Source organism: Myxocyprinus asiaticus, chromosome 27, assembly GCF_019703515.2.
Source record: "Myxocyprinus asiaticus isolate MX2 ecotype Aquarium Trade chromosome 27, UBuf_Myxa_2, whole genome shotgun sequence".
Lineage (NCBI taxonomy): Eukaryota > Metazoa > Chordata > Actinopteri > Cypriniformes > Catostomidae > Myxocyprinus > Myxocyprinus asiaticus.
The window spans coordinates 5,234,279-5,255,448 of record NC_059370.1 but is presented as its reverse complement, the minus strand read 5'-3'; the positions used below and the strand labels follow the sequence as shown (position 1 = coordinate 5,255,448).

General features: G+C 36.3%; 1 protein-coding gene across 2 annotated transcripts; it reads right to left on the bottom strand.

The window, feature by feature from the left end:
• Positions 1–555: 555 nt before the first annotated feature.
• On the bottom strand, positions 556–19,654 carry ap1ar (adaptor related protein complex 1 associated regulatory protein). 2 transcript variants are annotated; one of them, XM_051658926.1, is made up of 10 exons: positions 19,336–19,654; positions 18,095–18,143; positions 17,364–17,390; positions 17,252–17,277; positions 11,810–11,906; positions 10,441–10,539; positions 8,806–8,867; positions 8,423–8,496; positions 4,626–4,733; positions 556–4,299 (listed from the first exon to the last, which is right to left on the bottom strand). In XM_051658926.1, exons 1-10 carry the CDS (start codon positions 19,404–19,406, stop codon positions 4,022–4,024), a joined length of 891 nt encoding a protein of 296 aa, XP_051514886.1. In that variant the 5' UTR covers positions 19,407–19,654; the 3' UTR covers positions 556–4,021. The 2 variants fall into 2 exon arrangements, with proteins under 2 accessions (XP_051514886.1, XP_051514887.1); XM_051658927.1 differs by lacking the exon at positions 10,441–10,539.
• Positions 19,655–21,170: the final 1,516 nt, after the last annotated feature.

The window sequence follows — 21,170 nt, the reverse complement described above, 5'->3', positions numbered from 1 at the left end:
CATTATTTTCTCACCCTCATGTTCAATATCAATATTATTTTCTTCTCCCATGGAACACAAAATATGTTAAAAGAATATGCATACTACTCTTTTCCATACAATGAATGTGAATGGGGCCAGACAATGTAGAGCTCCATAAAACAGCGCCATATTGCAATATTCAGAAATGCAAATGAGATCTGAGTGCTGCAGCAGAAGAGAAGATTTTAAGTGAACGACTTTTCAAAATTTTGTGCGTTAAGTCTTGCGGACTACTTTTCTGATACTCTCACAGCGGTTTTTTTTTGGGGGGGGGGTCATTTTTAGTGTTCGGCTGCATCTGTCCCTATTCACTTTCACTGTAAGTACAATATCTGTGTGGACACTTTAATACATATCTCATTTTTAAACATCATTTACACATGAGGGTGAGTAAATAATGGCATAATTTACATATTTAGGTGAACTATTCCTTTAAGCGGATATTAAAGGAATGTTCCAGGTTCAATAAAAGTTAAGCTCAATTGACAGCTATTTGTGGTTTAATGTTGATCTGCACAACAAAATGTAGATGTATTCTTCTTCTTTTTTTTTTTTTTTTTTTTTTAAACAAAAATCTCAGTAACGGAGATGCATTTATAATGAAAGTTAATGAGGCCAGTCAATAAACACTAATAAACACACTGTTTCAAAAGTATAGCCACAAGATATGAAAAAAAAAAAATCACTTACTAACTTTATTTGGTTAAAAGCTATATCAAATATTACAACTTTGCTTTCATGATGACGTAACATTGGTATTTTAGCAATCATGGAGTGGTCCCATTCACCAACATTGTAAGTGCCTTATGGTAACCACAATTATTTTTATTTTTTTTACAAAGACGTGGTAATCAACATTATGTCACAAATGCTGACGATAGAGCTTAACTTGCAATAAACCTGGAACATTCCTTTAAAGGAAATACCAGACCATCTGTGAAGAGAAGCATCTGGAGAAATATATTGTTCTGCAGATATGTCAATTTTACGATCATCCAGATTTCCTATAAAACGGTTTGTATTGCAGTTGAAAAATGATCAGTCTTAACATTCATTATTAAGAAGATTTCCAGTCTCCATCAATTCACTGAGAATTTCATAGACACATTAAAACAGCAGTTAATGGATTAATTCAGTAGCATCATGATTATTAAAACCAGAGGTAGCAAATCTAGATTTGTGTTCCATTAAAGTATGTTCCCTCTTTCCAGCTCATTTTGTCCAATGAATGCATTTGCAAGTGTAGAGAACACTCACTGGCTGTTTTCAAGAACTATCACTATTTAGCAGGCAGATAAATGGTGATCATTTTAAATATTAACAGCACTTGTTGGAACTTCTCAAGTTTAGCTATTCCCTTCAGGCAACAAGTCTTTCCCTTAAAACAAATAGTGCAATGTCTCCTATGCATCAGACCAGGGCCAGACTCCATGACGGTTTCAAACTTTATATGATTAGGCTGAATGAAAGGCTCCAATGGTTATATGAGCTCATATGAGTGATCTTAAGATGCTTTTAGGAAACTCTTCTAAAATTGCACTTGATTCAGTTTCTGAAATAAGGTTGAATTTAAAAGCTGATATCTCATGAAATATTAATGCAGGACGACTTAAGTGTCTAGTTTTTAGAATAAAACTCAGAACCAAGAACCCAAGGCAAACACATACAATTAAATCAGCTAAAATAAATAGGAATATACATACATTTGTGACTGCAAAATACTAATGGGGTGAATCTCACGAAACCCATCTGGAACATATTTCTACGGAACACCTTGATAGGACAGGGAGGGATTTTTTTTTTTTTTTTTCTGAAACAGTTTTGCATTCCCTTGCAATAGCTTTATCCATCCCTAACAAAAATAAACATTATTTACAACTTTAACCATATGATATTCATGGTAAAACCATAGTAAAACAGGAAAATAAAAAATATGGTATTAATCAATAATTCCACCAAAAATGTGGTTAGTACAGTTTTACAATAGTAACAACATGGTTAATTTGTACAATAGTTTCCACCATAAAAGTAATTTTATACTGTATATACAGTGTATATAGTATATAACTAGGGAACGCATAACTATTTCAGAAAATAAATTCCCTTCCTGCCCTCTAAGGGGCTCTGTATTTCACCTTAGGAAAAAAAATAAAAATAAATCACTATAAAATAATTGTGCTTTATTGTAAAATGATGCAATTTAGCCCCCCTCCCATTCTCTTAATTGTAATGCAAAGAATAAATAAATACAAAATAAAAAATAAAAAAATTTGCAGTAATGTGGGAAAACGATGTATTATTTAAGTTGTAAAGGATTTTTATACAAAATTATAGTATTTGTTTCACTGCCTTTAATGTTTGCTGATTTAAATAAAGTCAGTTTCATTTCAGTATTATGTAAGATTTTTTTGTTAGAAATGAACAAAATTGTATTAATGATCGAGTAAACCAACAACCCGTCTTCCAAATCATGTTTTTGCCTTACCCCGATTCACTACGGTAAGTCTACAATAGAGATTTTTATTTAGAGCTGTCGGGACGGATTTGGCATGAAATCACAGGAATATGTCATTCGTCCTTGCGTGTTTACATCATGTCCATGAGCTCAGAAAGAATTCGGTTGTGGCGCAACTCACTCGAGTGTTGGAGAAGCGATCGCAACAGCTGTTCAGCGGCGCTGTGAAATCACTCTCCTCATGGATTTTTAACTGTTTGGTGAAGTTGTTTACCTGCTGTAATGCATGGGAATGTTTTCTGCTGTTATGCTTTAATGACTCGAATGTGTACTAATCACGATGCGTTCATAAGTATAAGTGAAGTTTCCATTACATTTACTAATTTTCATGACTTCTGAATATTTTATAATATTGCTGCAGTTTCGAGATTCCCAAAGTGTGTCTCTAAGTACGTTTGCACCGCTGTTTCTTTTTTCCCTCAGTCACAGAAATGCACAAGTTGAAATATTTATTATTGTTATTTATTTTTTGCCTGACGAAGACCTAATGGTCTAAACGTTGCAAGCAAGTGTAAGCCAATAAAGTATTTTTGGAGCCATTTTTTGGTTTCTTTAAACAGATCCCCATGAATGTATGCTCATCTCAAGTTGTTTATAATGTACCAGTTTCATAGCAGAGTAATGAACTTTTATATTGTTATTGTTTGCAGTGCATAGACCTACTATTGTATTAGGGTTCACTCGCATTCTCCACTGAGGCTGTAGATTGTAATATAAAAATGTAATGTATTCAACTGAACTCATATCAGCCATTTCACAAGTTTCACCTCTTAAACTGATATGTGTAGTAAAATACAAACATTAATGTGTATTGTGTAGTGGATAATACACTTTAATAATCATATTAAAATATAATTAAGAGTGTTGTTTATCGTCCTCAAAGTAAGTAATATCGGTTCTAAATGTTTAAGCAAATAACATAATATCAACATGAAAATAGTCCTCAAACCATGAGATTCATCCGCCGCAAGAGCAGTGCCGAATCACAACTGACGTAAAGTGTTCCTCCGCAAGTAACTTGCAGTTTTATTCTTCAACCGCAAGAGGGCAAAACGTTACATAGTGTAGCTTTAAAATACTGTATTGTACTGTATGAAAAAACAGTAATAAGAATCTAATGAGAATCACCATTGATAATAATGGGATATTACCCAAATAAAATGTAAAAGTCCAAACGCATTACAATCATGTGCATTTTTACATTCACAATGTAAAAGATAATCTGTACTGTATATATACATATATATATTTAGATGGAATGTTTTCGAGAGATTTTTGAGAGATTCACCCAAAGAACAAATACAAATCATATAAAACTTTTCTTTAAGTGAGTAGTTTCTTGGATTTTTTCTGAGACAATCATCATGTTCGTGCTTTGAGAATTAGGAGTTAAATTGTAGACATCCGTATTGTCATTTTGGCCTGTCCGCTCAGCAGTGATATTACACTGAATTTATATAATGCATCACGGTGGTCTCATGAGGACTATCTTTCTTGTTGGTCAGAGGTAGGCTTAATCTCCGCCGCCTCAGTGGGTGTGTCCAGTAATGGATTAACAAATCCCTCAAAGTCCTCATCGCCGTGGTCACCACTGTCCTCGGGATGTGCATTGATGAAGTCGTTCTCCCACTCCAGAGCGTTGGAGTCCTCAGAGGTGGAGGTGGGGCCGCTGCCCAACTGATTCCCGCCGGGACGAATCGCTGCCCATAAAATGTCCTCTTCTGTTTTGGAACGCTCCCATGCAGGACCCATCCGATTCATTCCTGTTGAATTTCATATCTTAACTAATTACATTGAAAACAACTAAATTAATTGAAACCATTTACTTGGGAAAAAATGCTCCTGGTCTTTTTGTGCTTGATGCTTCAGTTCATGCTATTCAAGTTTAGTTACTTTACAAAATATTGTAATCGCTTAATAATATTGGTTTACATGTGTCAGCACATTTTAAATGTCAATCCTAGACAGCAGCCCTTGGATGCGGCAATTAAAAGGATTAAACAGCAAAAGGACAATGCAATGGATGAAATATATAATTACTCATAAATTATTTACTGAATGCAGGAAGTAGATGTGTGATGTCACTCACCCTCCTCATCCTCCCACTCTAGGTCCAGTGAGGTGGCATCAGTTTTACTGGTGAAGTCCCAGCTGCCCTCTGTGTTCGGGGTCACAATGTTTGCCTCAGAGCTCAGTCCTTAACACACAAGAGACACACACTCAGAACTAACAGATAGTCCCGCCCCAAACTTATGCCATTGGTTGAGCCAATGTTGCTGTGTCAGGCTGGAATGGCCACTCAAAACAAACATCAATGTTGAAAGTGCCACAGAGAATATCCTCTTGTCAGGCTCACATTAAATTGGTCTGTTTTTGTATCTTTTAATTTTTGTAATCTTCTTAAAGGGAAAGTTCACCCAAAAATGAAAATTCTCCCATCATTTACTCAGCCTTATGCCGTCCCAAATGTGTAAGGGCTTAAGAATAAAAAAATAAATAAAAAATAATTTAAAAAAAAAATGACTTTGGAGCCATTGGCTCCTAAACTAAAACTTTTAGGACCCAAATGGCTTTATTTAGTTGCCAATTCACAGAATTGCTCGATTGAGATTTTGTTGTTCAGACACAACATAGAAAACAAAAGAAAAGGAAGACAGCTGATAACCCATTAATCACAGGTTTAATAGTATATCTACAGTTTAGTGCATACATTCCCCTTTTGTCTCAAGTTCTCACACCCCTTTCAAAAAGACATAAAATGTTTTTTATTGTATTTTATTTAGTACTTCAGAATGTACATAACAGATATTTACATAAAGTACATTATGCATTTAGTATCTTGTGTCAAAAAGCTGGATCTCACATCATAAATAAATAAATATGTCTGGGCCAAACAGTCACAGTAAAGAGAGACTAAGATTTTTACTTTTTTACATTTTTTTAAAATTTTATACAGAGATATATATATATATATATATATATATATATATATATATATATATATATATATATATATATATACACACACACACACACACAGAGTTGTGCTCAAAAGTTTGCATACCCTGGCAGAAACTGTGAAATTTTGGCATTGATTTTGAAACAAATATTTAAGGATAGTGATCATCTGAAGCCATTTATTATCACATAGTTGTTTGGCTCCTTTTTAAATCATAATGATAACAGAAATCACCCAAATGGCCCTGATCAAAAGTTTACATACCCTTGAATGTTTGGCCTTGTTACAGACACACAAGGTGACACACACAGGTTTATATGGCAATTAAAGTTTAATTTCCCACACCTGTGGCTTTTTAAATTACAATTAGTGTCTGTGTATAAATAGTCAATGAGTTTTTAGCTCTCACGTGGATGCACTGAGCAAGCTAGATACTGAGCCATGGGGAGCAGAAAAGAACTGTCAAAAGACCTGCGTAACAAGGTAATGGAACTTTATAAAGATGGAAAAGGATATAAAATATATCCAAAGCCTTGAAAATGCCAGTCAGTACTGTTCAATCACTTATTAAGAAGTGGAAAATTCAGGGATCTCGATACCAAGCCAAGGTCAGGTAGACCAAGAAAGATTTGAGCCACAACTGCCAGAAGAATTGTTCAGGATACAAAGAAAAACCCACAGGTAACCTCAGGATAAATACAGGCTGCTCTGGAAAAAGACAGTGTGGTTGTTTCAAGGAGCACAATACGACGATACTTGAACAAAAATGAGCTGCATGGTCGAGTTGCCAGAAAGAAGCCAATGCCACAAAAAAGCCCGGTTACAATATGCCCGACAACACCTTGACATGCCTCACAGCTTCTGGCACACTGTAATTTGGAGTGACGGGACCAAAATAGAGCTTTACGGTCACAACCATGAGCGCTATATTTGAAGAGGGGTCAACAAGTATTGTGCTCCTTGAAACAACCACAACGTCTTTTTCCAGAGCAGCCTGTAGTTCTCCTGAGGTTACCTGTGGCCACTCGCTGTTTTTCTTTGTATCCCAAACAATTCTTCTGGCAGTTGTGGCTGAAATCTTTCTTGGTCTACCTGACCTTGGCTTGGTATCAAGAGATCCCCAAATTTTCCACTTCTTAATAAGTGATTGAACAGTAATGACTGGCATTTTCAAGGCTTTGGATATCTTTTTATATCCTTTTCCATCTTTATAAAGTTCCATTACCTTGTTACGCAGGTCTTTTGACAGTTCTTTTCTGCTCCCCATGGCTCAGTATCTAGCCTGCTCAATGAATCCACATGAGAGCTAACAAACTCATTGACTAATTATACACAGACACTAATTGCAATTTAAAAAGCCACTGGTGTGGGAAATTAACCTTTAATTGCCATTTAAACCTGTGTGTGTCACCTTGTGTGTCTGTAACAAGGCCAAACATTCAAGGGTATGTAAACTTTTGATCAGGGCCATTTGGGTGATTTCTGTTATCATTATTATTTAAAAAGGAGCCAAACAACTATGTGCTAATAAATGGCTTCATATGATCACTATCCTTTTTTTTTTTTTGCATGATCAGTCATATTTTCAAAATCAATGCCAAAATTTCACAATTTCTGCCAGGGTATGCAAACTTTTGAGCACAACTGGTGTATATATATATATATATATATATATATATATATATATATATATATATATATATATATATATACACACACACACACATACATACACACACACACACATTTAAAAAAATATTCATAGTCTCTCTTTATTGTGACCAGTTGGACCAGAAACAGAGACTACAAGATTGCAAACTGAATGAAATCCCAGATGCAGTTTATTGTGCTTCTCCAATCGTAATCAATAATTACCAGAAGAAATAATAATAATAATAATAATAATAATAATAAACAAGATATGGTATATAACACGGGACTTTTAATTATAGAGAAGCCCAAAATACACCTTGGACTCTTATTATGTAATGTCTGCACTCCCAGTTGTAAACTCGCTGATTCGCTGAGAAAGTGGCTGATTCAAACTGCTAACCTGAGCTCCTGATTTCAAACCTGGAGTTATTTTTGGTTGATTCATTAAAAAAGGTCCAAAAGAGTCAAAGTGTGTATGACTTTCTTTCTTCAGAACACAAATGAAGATTGAAACAATATGATAGGTGTGGGTAAAAAAAAAAAAAAAAAAAAAAACTTAAATATTTGTTTACTGTTTACTATAAATCTCCACCTTTCCCGGCCCCGAGCAGTAGGTGGCAACATGGCATGAAGAATGTGAATCTGCAAAAAACAAAAGAAGAATGTGCAGTGAAAGTGGAGATTTAGAGTAAAAAAAGGAGTTAAATATTGATCCGTTTCTCACCCACACCTATTATATAGCTTCTGAAGACATGGATTAAAACATTGGAGTCATATGGATTACTTAAATGCTGACTTTATGTGCTTTTTGGACCTTCTGAGTTCTGGTCACCAATCACTTGCATTGTATGGACCTACAGAGCTGAGATATTCTTCTAACAATCTTAATTTGTGTTCACCAGAAGAAAGAAAGTCAAACACATCTGGAATGGCATGAGGGTGAGTAAATGATCAGAGAATTAGCTTCCGCTTTCGCAAACTCATCACATCCCTTGCTGTGTTGAGCTTTAAGGCGAGTAATCAAATTAGTTGTGTTAAACGGTAGTTCCATCATGAGTTGTAGGCCAACTGTCCAATGTATTTTTCGTCCCCCTTTTGATTGACAGGAAATAAATGGCTCTGATCATCGGCTGCTTTTATCAGCTGAATACTGATGTTTGGCCGAAACATCCGTATATCTCTAATTGTAATCTACAGCATTCTCAGTGTACGTGTACAAGTGAAATGTGGCCTCTGGGTGAAGTACGAGAACCAGCAGTGTCTTGAGAACTCACTGTTACTGCGAAACGCTTCAGACTGAGCTTTCACAGTCTGCAGGTACACCTCGAACTCTCCATCTGGAGGTTTACTGGAGAAAAACACACAGTTACAAAACCATCTGCAATTTAGAGAGACTGCAGCATTAAGAGTTTGAATTTGTATTTGTACTACAGTATAAATGTATAAGTTATTGCTCATTGAATATATTTAATTAATCTTATTGATTAATAAAAGAAAAATGATTGAAGATATTACCGACAGATTAATCAATGATCAAAACTGTTGTTAGGTGCAGCCCTAATTCCTTTGTTATTTCAGTACTGTCTTAAGTGTCCCCTTATACATTCAAACTGATTTCAGAAAAGGTTTATAAATTAATCAGATAGATCAGGCTTACGGTTTGTGACGAGGGTCATTGCTCTCTGGTTCTGCTCTGGGTTTGGTCCTTTTTGGCTTCCCCTGAAAACAGACCAAATTAACAATAAAAGTTCCCTTCCACTAATATCCCAACAAGCTCTACAATACCTTGCATCTCTTAGTATTTCAAAAAAATAACATGCCACAAATTATTTCTAACTCTGTGTGCCATACACCAAATGTAATACCAGCAGATGGTAACACACATATGATACAAAGCAAAATAAAACACATTAAAACTGAACAGAGGCATGAGGGCAAATAAAGAAGAAAACAATAAAACAAACAAATTAAGAGAAAATATGACAATAGAAGTTATAAAAAATGAGGAGGAGATAAGAGAAACTTAGTTTCACCAGGTCAGATAGATTTAGGGGGAGAAGACTTTTAATTGCATTGTTTGTAATTATGAACATTTGAAAAAAAAAATTAGGGATATCCCGAGTACGAGAACCGGTACTCGCCATTACGATACCTGTTTTGTTTTTTTCTGAATTCGATATTCAACAGTTTATTTCAATTTTATCATCAAAACAGTGTCTAAATAAATGAATTCATTAAAACTTTAATAAAATAAATATAGGACAATTCATTTTCAACATAATATTGTATTATTTTTCTGAAATAAAGTGCTTTTATACAGAACCTCAAAACACAATCCAAAATGCAACATTGGAGTTATATTTTATTAAAGTGCTGCACAACAGCGCAGCACAGATGTGAGATATTACTTAAATACAATACAATTACAATGCATGTATTATCATTATTAGTAATAGTAGTATTACAGTGAATATTACATAACTATACAGTAGTGATATATTTATGTCATACTTTTTTGCATTTAAATTGAACTTTTATTTTGGAGAAAGCTTTTATTTTGGGGTGAAGCCCTTTCTGGTTCGGTGTTCTTGACGGTAGGTTCTCAACTCCGGAAAAGCAGGTTGCTACACGACCCAATATTATTTTTAAACCACAAAAGGCTGCCATTTAATTTAATAAATATGTATTCTGTATGTGCCTAGTGCAACAAAGTGTATTTGTGCTCGCTGTCATCTGCTACAACCCCCCCACGCCACAACACCGGCTCCACACATTCACAAGCTCTCACATTTGAAGCACAGAACACATGCAAACCATATCTTTAGCTCAATAAATCGCAGCCTTTGCAGTTTAATAATCACATTAGGACATAACGTCAGATGGTATCGGAGTACATGAGCGTGGTATCGGACCCGATTCCGACACCAGTATCGTATCGGGACATCCCTATAAAAAAACAGTTGCTTTGACTTTTTTAGTATAGCATTAGCATTCAACAGACTTAGATAAACAGTTGGAAAAATGTCAAGAGTCTTCAGTTTCTTACTATGAGTCTCTGACCACAACTATTTAAATTACAACCTATAAAAGACGAGTCTAATTTAGTTTGAATAAAAATAGCAAGCAAATGTTATATAGTGCTTGACTTTATTAACTGTAATTGTTAGTGTTAAAATCAGATTTGACTAGATTGTGACAGAGTTGAAGGCATGTCATAGATGAAGGGTGTGGCAGAAGCCACACTGGGTGGGGTTAAGAGAAGGGCTGGGCGTGCTCAGTGCAAACGCCTCACCTCCTTTAGCTTTCGCTCCTTAACGAGCCGCGCTGCCTCACGCTGGGCTGCAAATATTGCCTCCTCTTCTAGCCTTAACTTCTCCTCTTCTGCCACTAACTGGGCATAAATCACAAAAGAAAAGGAGGGTTAACTAAACAGAAATAAAAGGGTGAAAAACAATGGAAAACATCAAAGAAAACCATAAAAACTCAAGATAAACAGTAACTTTAAAGTAAAAATACTGCTGATGTTGTTTTAAACATTGTTTGAAATTCAGTCAACATGAAATCATAACAGACGAGCTTTACAGTACTTTCTTATTGTGCACAATTTATGAGTGCATGTTATTCTAAAGCAAAAGTTTGCCTTTCATCAAAATGTAAAAACTTGCACTGCCTCTGAAACGCTTTTCCTTTTCGGATGACATCACCAAGACCTCTTATTCTCATCCTCTCTCGTCCAGCCACCTGGCTCCATTTGGGTAACGCCAACTTTTCATTATCTTAACGATGGATAACATCAAGTCCAGCCATATTTTTATTTTTTTTCTCCAACATCCTATTCACTCAGAAATATGTTCAATTAAAGATGTTAAATGGGTTGCTAACGGAATTTCATGTTGACTTTAAATTAGACAGAGTACAACAGTCCGGTTCCGGAAGTAAAAATCCCATTCATTTTCTCCATAGACAAATTGATTTTTAACGATAATTAAAAAATATTTGTAGACAGCCTACCATGAGCTCCAAGGTTGTAAATCGAAGGTATGTGCTTCTGAAGCCATCAGTCCAATTCCAGAAGTTCTGCTTAAGAACTACACTACCCATACTCCACCAATCACAGAATCTTGGCAAATAAAGCCCATCAAGCTCTGCAGTGACCGCCCTCTTCCATGACACACTGTGAATGATGCAATTGAGTTGGCCTCCCTACACTACAAACTACTTATATATTTGTATATCTGAATAATTTGCAACAATAATTTATTGTTCTTATAAAATACAGTCTTGTATCTTGGTCTTTTTGTCTGTTTTTCAAATCTTTTTTGCTTTAAATCAAAGTTTGTAATGTTGTAATTCACCTAGGAGCTGGTTGGTTTGGTAAATGGTTTAGAACTCTTATGAAGAATTTTATGAAATCCCTATGGAAAAGAATAAGGAAAATACATCCAGAACCCAGACGACTGCTCAAGTGGGCGGGCACTGTTGTGCTCTATTGAAGGTCTAACTAAATATTAGGTAATGTAGAACCACCACGAATTATGTATTTCAATTATAAAGTCTGTACAGTCTGTAACTGAAGCTCTACAGTGAGAAACTAGCATTTTACTAAACTAAAGCAATGATGGTGATAGTGCTGATGGAGATACAGATGTGACCTGTAGTACCTCGGCATTCAGCTTTTCGTCGATCAGCACCTGTTTGTCTGAGATAGCACCGTAGCAATGCTCCTTCAATTGGCCAATCTCCTCCTCGCTGATAGGTCTGGGCCAATGACAGGAAAAAGCGTAAAGTTCAAAGCCTTCAACAGTCAATCACCAACTCTGTGAGCTCAAGTCATGTGGTGCACAGCTCTGAGACAAACATCAGTGATTGGGTTGAAGCGACAGACTCGAGAAAACTCTGAAGGGGTGTTTGATGGATAAGAATGCTTAAGATGCATTTTGAGGGTGTGGAAAGTAATTCTCATTAGTCAATGGATGCCCACGCCAGAATGATCAGATTCTGATTTCGCAGAGATGCAGGTGTGACCTCACGCAAACAAGTCAGAACCCAGGAGATTTAGAGTCAATGATAAACATTGAATTTTATTAAATAATATCCATTAATGAGTCAAAGTTTCTATATTACATGATTATACATCTTGTTAAGCAAACATTTGCAAAGACAGGTGTTCAAAACATGGTTAATTACACTCTCTTTTGATTATAGTAAACCTGTCAAAGAAACGCTAGCATTGCAGCATTGTTTATCGGTTTGGTTAGACGTCTCTGTTGACAAACAATGTAGCGCTGAAAATCACAACTTAATCTCAAAATTAAAAAATAAGGCTGCTCTTTGACACGTTTGTGTATAGTTGTCACTGAATTTTGTATTGAGTGAAAAGTCTCATCACACATTTTCATTATCATCGTTTTCATGACCAAACATTGCTGTCACATCTGAGTACTCAAGCCCATCCCTAGTATGTTACTTGGGGGAATAATGTTCGCTTATTACTTCATGAAACATAAACCGAATATGAAAATACCACACTGTTACTTATAGCAAAGGATTATGAATAAAACAAGCCCAAACACAACATAACACGATGCATAGAGCTTAAAATAATCCTCACAGAGCATCAAGAGATGGCATGCGAGTTAAACGAATGTGCTTGTATTTTACGAGTTGAGATTTATCTAATGATTTTTGTAACTCATGCCTATTCGATCTGTGGATGTTTTTCCTGTTACCATTATGATTATTGTTTACATTTCATAAGTTATACAATTAAACTGTCATAGATGAGCGCTGTAATAAGCAACTGTAAATGAGACATGCATGTCCACAATGCGCACACACATAACGCTCAAACCACCGCTGCACTCACAATCTGGCCGCTAGCAATAATATTACAGCACTTATACAGAGATTAGGGTTTGTATTGAGTATTTTGTTGTTTAATGTTTGTTATATCTGTTAAATTATCACCTCATTTTGGTTTAATGAATTATTACGCAGTTAGAAGTTCATTATTCTCTCTCTGTGACCGATTCTTCAGGATTACTGTGAATACTCGTATAAATGGGCACCATACAGTTTATGCAAGTGTATTATCATGTATTTCTTATTCAGATCAGCATACATCTTTAATTTAGGAACATTTCTGAATCATGTTGCATCTGGCAAACTTCAAATAGCAGCGCTTCAAGCTTCTAAATAACACATTTTTAAATGAGTAGCTTTTAATTAATTAGCTAGCAGTTCCAGGTTAATATATATATATATATATACACACACACACACACACACACACACACACACACACACACACACACGCAGCCAAAAGTTTGGAATAATGTACAGATTTTGCTCTTATGGGAAGAAATTGGTACTTTTATTCACCAAAGTGGCATTCAACTGATCACAATGTATAGTCAGGACATTAATAATGTGAAAAATTACAATTACAATTTGAAAAAAAATAAAAAACAAACACTTAAACTACTTCAAAGTGTTCTCATGAAAAAAATCCTCCACGTGCAGCAATGACAGCTTTGCAGATCCTTGGCATTCTAGCTGTCAGTTTGTCCAGATACTCAGGTGACGTTTCACCCCACACTTCCTGTAGCACTTGTCATAGATGTGACTGTCTTGTCGGGCACTTCTCACACACCCTATAGTCTAGCTGATCCCACAAAAGCTCAATGGGGTTAAGATCCATAACACTCTTTTCCAATTATCTGTTGTCCAATGTCTGTGTTTCTTTGCCCACTCGAACCTTTTCTTTTTGTTTTTCTGTTTCAAAAGTGGCTTTTCTTTGCAATTCTTCCCATAAGGCCTGCACCCCTGAGTCTTCTCTTTAGTGTTGTACATGAAACTGGTGTTGAGCGGGTAGAATTCAATGAAGGTGTCAGCTGTGGACCAGTGGCGATTTTAGGGGGTGGCCTGTGGTGGCCTGGGCCACCCCTGAAATCTCATTGGCCACCCTGTGGCCACCCCAGAACTGATTGGTAGTTCATCATGTTCATCAACACAAGAACGAAGAACCAATAGAAACGCCTGTCAATCAAAGATGACGTCTCAGGTCATTTGTTGATTTAGAGCCACACTGACCCAGGGTCAGTTTTATATTTCTGACCATTATAGTAGTGGTGGGACTGAAGCTGTGTGAGCTGATCTTTGATCAGTGGGGGGAGGGGCAGGCCGCGGGTGGCCAGGCAGGTGCCGCAGGTCGCGGGCAGCGGGCGCCAGGTCTGGAGTATAATGGTCGGTCAGAAGCACGAAGCTGACACGAGCTAGCGTCTACCTCCAACTTCCAATGAGTTGACGACGTCGATTTGTGGTCAAAAATAAAGCTGTTATTTGAGAGGTATGTTCATCTAATCTAACGTTTAATTTATCCCGAATTTCCATGTGAATGTGAAAACATTTTTTCATTGTTACAGTAGCTAGGTTAAAGAGTAAGCTAGACCCTACACCACATTCAGCATGTTATCTTTATATTGACATGAAATATGAAATGCCATGTTTTCTGATTTAATGACGGAGGTGTGTAAAGCGTTTTAACAGATGTATATGTTCAATAGCTAAAGTTATATATATGGCTAACCTGTGTGTGAAATGGAAGGGTTTGTGCTGTGACTGTACTTTAAATCTTTACATGAGTTATTTATGAGCTCTTTATGTGTATTATTGGTCAGTTAGACCAATAAAATCTTCAAAGTTTTTATACCTTATTTGACATTTTAAATATGCAGAGGCAGGGCAAATTGCACTTAAATGCCGCAAATGATTTGACTAACTATTTTATTTGGTAATATTCGAAGTAATTGAAACTATCAGAACATGTGGAAAATAAACCTGAGTAGACACTGTAAATAGAGTTTTGTTTTTTACTGTATTCAGAGCTCAATCTGCAATTTTGGGGTTTCCAGACAGACACCTATAAGCCCTCGTAGCCAATTTCACACACTGATTTGTACCCAATTTAACAATATTTCTGCTGGACAGTGCAGTTATAGCTAATAAATGAATGAATAATTGATTGAATGATTGACTGAATTGCGCCTCAATCAGTTATCTCCTGTACTTGTATCTTTTTATGATTATACACTATACCTGATGTTATACGCAGATTAATTCTCTTCAATGAGAATAGCTCTTAAAAACGTGTAACTGACTTTTCCTAAACAATTACTGATTTAAAAATGGATGTTATGTTAAAATAACCAGAGATTCCCAGAAACTGTAATAGGTTGAAATAGAACAGGAACAGAAAACTGTCAAATGTCAAAACAACAGTCTGATATTGAATACAAACAATTCAGTGAATGCTACCATGAGTTTAAGAATTCATTTATTCTACATGTGTAGATGTTGAAGCAAAGCAATACAATATTTACACATTTTGATCATGTGCCATTCATAAAGGTTCTCCCGGTATCGCCACACCACACTAGGTCTGTGCCCCATCTTGGCCACCCCAGTAAAAATGTCCTGGATACACCACTGCTGTGGACATGTGAGGCATCTATTTCTCAAACTAGAGACTCTGATGTACTTATCCTCTTGTTTAGTTGTACATCTGGCCTTCCACATCTCTTTCTGTCCTTGTTAGAGCCAGTTGTCCTTTGTCTTTGAGGACTGTAGTGTACACCTTTGTATGAAATCTTCAGTTTTTTGGCAATTTCAAGCATTGTAGAGCCTTCATTCCTCAAAACAATGATTGACTGACGAGTTTCTAGAGAAAGCTGTTTCTTTTTTGCCATTTTTGACCTAATATTGACAAGACATGTCAGTCTATTGTATACTATGGCAACTCAAAAACAAACACAAAGACAATGTTAAGCTTCATTTAATGAACCAAATAGCTTTCAACTGTGTTTGATATAACGGCAAGTGATTTTCTAGTACCAAATTAGCAATTTAGCATGATTACTCAAGGATAAGGTGTTGGAGTGATGGCTGCTGGAAATGGGGCCTGTCTAGATTTGATCAAAAATGACTTTTTTCAAATAGTGATGGTGCTGTTTTTTACATCAGTAATGTCCTGACTATACTTTGTCACCAGTTGAATGCCACTTTGGTGAATAAAAGTACCAATTTCCTTCAAAAACAGCAAAATCTGTACATTATTCCAAACGTTTGGCCGCCAGTGTATTTATAATATATATATATATATATATATATATATATATATATATATATATATATATATATATATATATATACACACACACACACACACACACACACACACAAAATAAGCTGTAAATTATCGGTATCAGCCCAGAAATTCCATTTTGGTGCATCCCTAAAATAAAGTCCACACTGGCATACTTCGTAGCATGACAAAACTAAACATTCAATTTTTGTATAAATTGTACACAGAAATACAGCAAAGCAACAATATCAGAAGTCTCATTAGAAGCAACTAAATTAGACAGAAAGAGACTGATTAACTGAAATATAAAATGAACAACCACAATTCGTTTTTGTTTTGTTTTTTGTTTTGTTTTTTCCCCCCTGAAATTTAAAGGCGGGTAAGACAAAAACAGAATATACGGTTACACTCAAGGATATCTAATTGAATTACTCCTAAGTGTTTCAAATAAAATGATTGAGTATTGTTGAAGGATTCAACACCACTTTTTTCTCTTTGTAGCAACCTGGTAGCTTGTAAACACAAATTTGTTAACCGGCAGACTGATAATAAACCCTTGCACCCTCACTCCCAGGAATTGCGTAAATATCTGTGAGCCAATCACATTGGAACTGCCGATTTTAACCAGCTCTTACAAGTTTTATAAACAATGCACATTGGACGGTTCATGAACAGCTTGTAGGTTTATCATTTAAGGCTATAAAACAGCACCAATGTACAGAAAATGGCAACTGAGAAATAATGTCACTGCTGGAATTGCAACTGTCCTCCAAAACTTTAATTATGAGCAGAAAACCTTTCAGTAAGTGCCACAAAATGTAGTTCACACCTGCCATGCCATGAACCAAATAGGAACCAAAGTATGTGAAAGTCAGTCTAAATAACACTTCAACATCATTCAGGCAATAAGTGATCAGACTCTAAAATACCAGTAAAAAAGCGAAGATTAAGTATAACATACCTGGGACAGCTTTGCGAGCTCTCACCCTGGAAAAGAAGATGACAGTGTTGACATTTGATAAAAGGAGAAATTGTGTAAAAACTTGAGTGCTGTTCTGTAAGTGTGTTCTCACCTCATCACTCTCCACGAGGTTCTCAAACTGCAATGGAAGGAGAGAAGAGCAAAGTCACTAAAACTGCAGAGATTCTCGGCAAAGACAACAGAGCTGTTCAGCCGTGACGTCAATTTTTAGCAAACCCAGAAGGCTAATTCGCCATGGGTTCCCTCGTGAATTTCCTATGGGTTTTTACAATAGAGATTGTCGAGTTCTGAGTTAAATAAGACCAGTGGTGAAAATTCTTTGAGGACACTTTCGCGTTTTGTTTTAGGACATAAATTACACACGGTCATACCTCAATTGTGGATTTTGAAGCTGTTGTGTCTTTTAAAAATGCATACTGCTAACCCGTCGCTAAATAAGGACTACAACAGTCATCCATTTCATAAAGCATGTAGCTCACATGCTCATGGTAGTTGTAGTCCTTAATTAGCATTGTGATTACATGAGAAAAATCTTTTTTGTTTTTAACACAGTAATGTCAAAATTAACGCTTGAGGTACGACTGTGTGTATTTTATGTTCTAGAACAAAATGTGAAAGTTTCTTTAAGCAATTTGCACCACAGGGATATTTGAATTACGAGTAAAATAAGATCTATTCAAAAAACCAATAGAAAATTCCTGAGGGAACCTATGGCTCCAAATTGCTAAATGTCTCCCAGGATTTTGGACTACAACCTGAACAGCTCTATATATTTATATAGAATACTCAGTTTAAATAAGTTTTATATTACAAAGGCTGTACCTCTATGGTATAGTGTTCCCCAGCTGTGCTACTTCTGAAGTACTTTGACCTAGTGGCATACAACAAATAATCAGACAGGGCTGGTTGTATGGGAGGTAACACCCACGTCTCCTTGACAAAATGTATTACAATATTTTAAAACAAAATAGTAGTATCCAATATAACCATAACAGCATAAGTGATTAAAAATAGGAACCTAAAAGATTATACACCCTACCCTTACAAAAAAGTACTGTGGTGGTACCATGGTAAATATTGGAGGGTTACAACATTATACGATTACCATATTTGCATAACATGGTATTTACATGGTGTTCTTTAAAAAGTATGTTTGTAATACCATGGTACTACCATAGAAGTTTTTAGAATTCACTAGTGCAGAAGGTTACTTGACTCATTATGCCCACTAATGTTTGTTGAATCTCTATTGTCTGTAAAGTCTTTGTGTTGTTAGACACATGTACTCAACCCAAATCTGGGACACAGAAGAGGACAATGCTTGTCAGAATGAAGTTCAATATTATAAGACAAGTTCTTACACACATACACACACATAAAATTTGCACTTTACTAATTGGACCCAACATTTAAACATGAATAGGGATAAACTAAACATGAAAGTCCCCAGACTGGCTCTGGTAGCATTCACAAGAGGACTCTGGGCGTAGCCCTTTGATCTTAAAGTCTACTAATGCGGAAACCAGAGGGGCGTTCAGAAGTCCGGTTCATTTGAGCGAGTCGGTTCGTTCGGAAAGTCCGTTTCAATGAAGCAGCTCAATTCATGTCGAGGCATCGCTCAAAGGTGTTCTCAGAAGTTCACGTCTACTTTACTTGCAATTAAAACACTTTTTATTCAAACACAGCTATTTATCACCATATTGACGAATATAGCACAGAAATGATAACAAATCTTCTCCCAAACAGTCGAGTGATTTGCAATCGCCTTGGGAACCGTTTCTGTCGAATCATTAAAAAAGAACCGTTTCAAAACGGACATCACTGACAGGACTAATTTCACAAGACTATTCGCATTTACCACACCAATAGCTTCATTACTAGTATTCAGTCACTTCCAAGACAAATATCCAGAGATTTTCAGCTGTTAACCGGCTGTATGGGTGTTTTCCAGTGCAATGCACCTGATACCCCAACCGGCAAATCATGCTGAACGCTGCCAAAGATCAAAATACCACTTTATATAATGCGTATTAAATAATGTAACTGTCCCATGAATGACTCACCCTCCTCCTCTTTGGATTCTGTTTGCTTCCCTTCTAAAGAGTCCCAAACATTGCGCCCAGCAGTTCCCCATGACATGCACGGATCAGGTGCATTTATTTCAACTACTTTTCCATAGCTGATCCGGATGCTGCTTCTTTACACACTTCTTTGGACGCGGGCACTTTATCTGCATGACTCGTGTAAGCGCGTGCATGCGACCGGTTCGCGCAGGTGAGTCACCTGCGGATGCTTCGCTCGCGCGGCTGCATCATTCGTCACCCGTGGGTCGCATTCTCACGTCTGGCCTAAAATCTCTATTGTTTCTTTTTCCTGACAACTCATCCATGTGATTAATGTTTAAACTACGGCAAGCCGCGAGGCTCATGTTATGGAATGACGTCTCCTAGACAGCAGGGGGCGTCAGAGATCATCCAAATCAAAATAATATAATGTTATTTCCGTAACCTTTGGCTTGCTCACTTGGGGGGCTGAAAACAAATATTACTTATTTACTTATTAAAGCACAATCTACAATCACATTTTTATCATAGTGCACAAAGATAAAATACATTACAGCTTTATTTTATGTTATAACATAATATCCTGTACAGCTGCTTTGAAATTATGTCTGTTGTGAAAAGCGCTATACAAATAAAAATTACTTGACTTGACTTGGCTATTAGTTAGGGTTCCCTCACAATACCCTTTTCCATCCCTTATGAAAATTAACCTTGGTTTTACTGCAGTAATCATAGTGAACTATGGCATTTGTAGTAAAACTATAGTAACCACAACATTTACCATTGTTTTACTACAATAACTATTAGCATGATTGAAATTTTTTTCTTGCCATTGTGCAATCAGGTTGAAATTTATTAGGTTTTAGTGCCTTTTAGCTTGACCAGAGCATATTACAAAAATATCTGGTATACCTTTTAATAGAAATACTACCACACCAGCCTTAACTCACATAAAATTTGTCAAGTGTGCCGATTTTTCTTTAGCTGAAATCGGTATACATTGACCAAATTTGAAAACACTGCCTCTAAAGCGGTAAGTGGTAAGTGTTTCAGAGCATATAAACAAGTGTGACATCCATTTATATCCAGGAGAGGTAGCCAGAAGCCAGTTGTGAAAAGAATTGTTTTCAGATGAACAGGCTGTAAAACAGCAAAGAAAAATGCTTATTTTATTTAATCTACCCCCCAACCAAATCCCAAATCTAAACCTAACCATTAGTAGAGACAAATGCAATGTTAGGGATAAAAATGCAACCTCCTTATCACACTTGTGATTGTTTATACAAACCTGATTACTTCCTCGTTTGAATGGGGATTGAGAACTGTGGTCTCCCATGCAACTGATGTAACGCAATAACAGTCATACCACAAGGATAGGTAATTGTTGTTGAGCTGTTCCAAATATGTCCGATGGGAGATAGGGCATGTCAGTGAGTCGGCATAATGTTGCTGATCCTAAGGTACCGGAACTTTCGGAAACAGCATGCCGACTTCCCATGTGATCATGTTGACCACACAAGCATCTTCACATAACCACAGTTTTCCTGAGCAACCACTAGGTGGTGCCATGATGATTCTGATTGCCTGTTTTCTGTTTATGGTCTCAATAAGAAGCGATCCAGAGGGAGAACAGCAAGCATTTAAGTGTTGTTTGGAGTTAAGGCCTGCTCACACCAAGAATGATAACTATAAATATAATTATATTAGCATCCACACCAACATATGATAACTTCCTGTGTCTGCAGTTATGTTCACAGTCTGCTTCTGCTCTACATTTTGCAAAGAAGCCAAAAGAAAAACAGACGCATAAAACTTCAAAGGAGACGAGACAATAT

Bases quoted from the DNA above. Each gene is read 5' to 3' on its own strand.
- ap1ar (XM_051658926.1), bottom strand. From the start codon at position 19,406: ATGGGGAACTGCTGGGCGCAATGTTTGGGACTCTTTAGAAGGGAAGCA. The intron at 18,144-19,335 runs GTGAGTCATTCA...GTATGCCACTAG, and splicing joins AGAATCCAAAGAGGAGGAGG to GTCAAAGTACTTCAGAAGTA. The intron at 17,278-17,363 runs GTGAGAACACAC...CTTCTTTTCCAG, and splicing joins ACCTCGTGGAGAGTGATGAG to GGTGAGAGCTCGCAAAGCTG.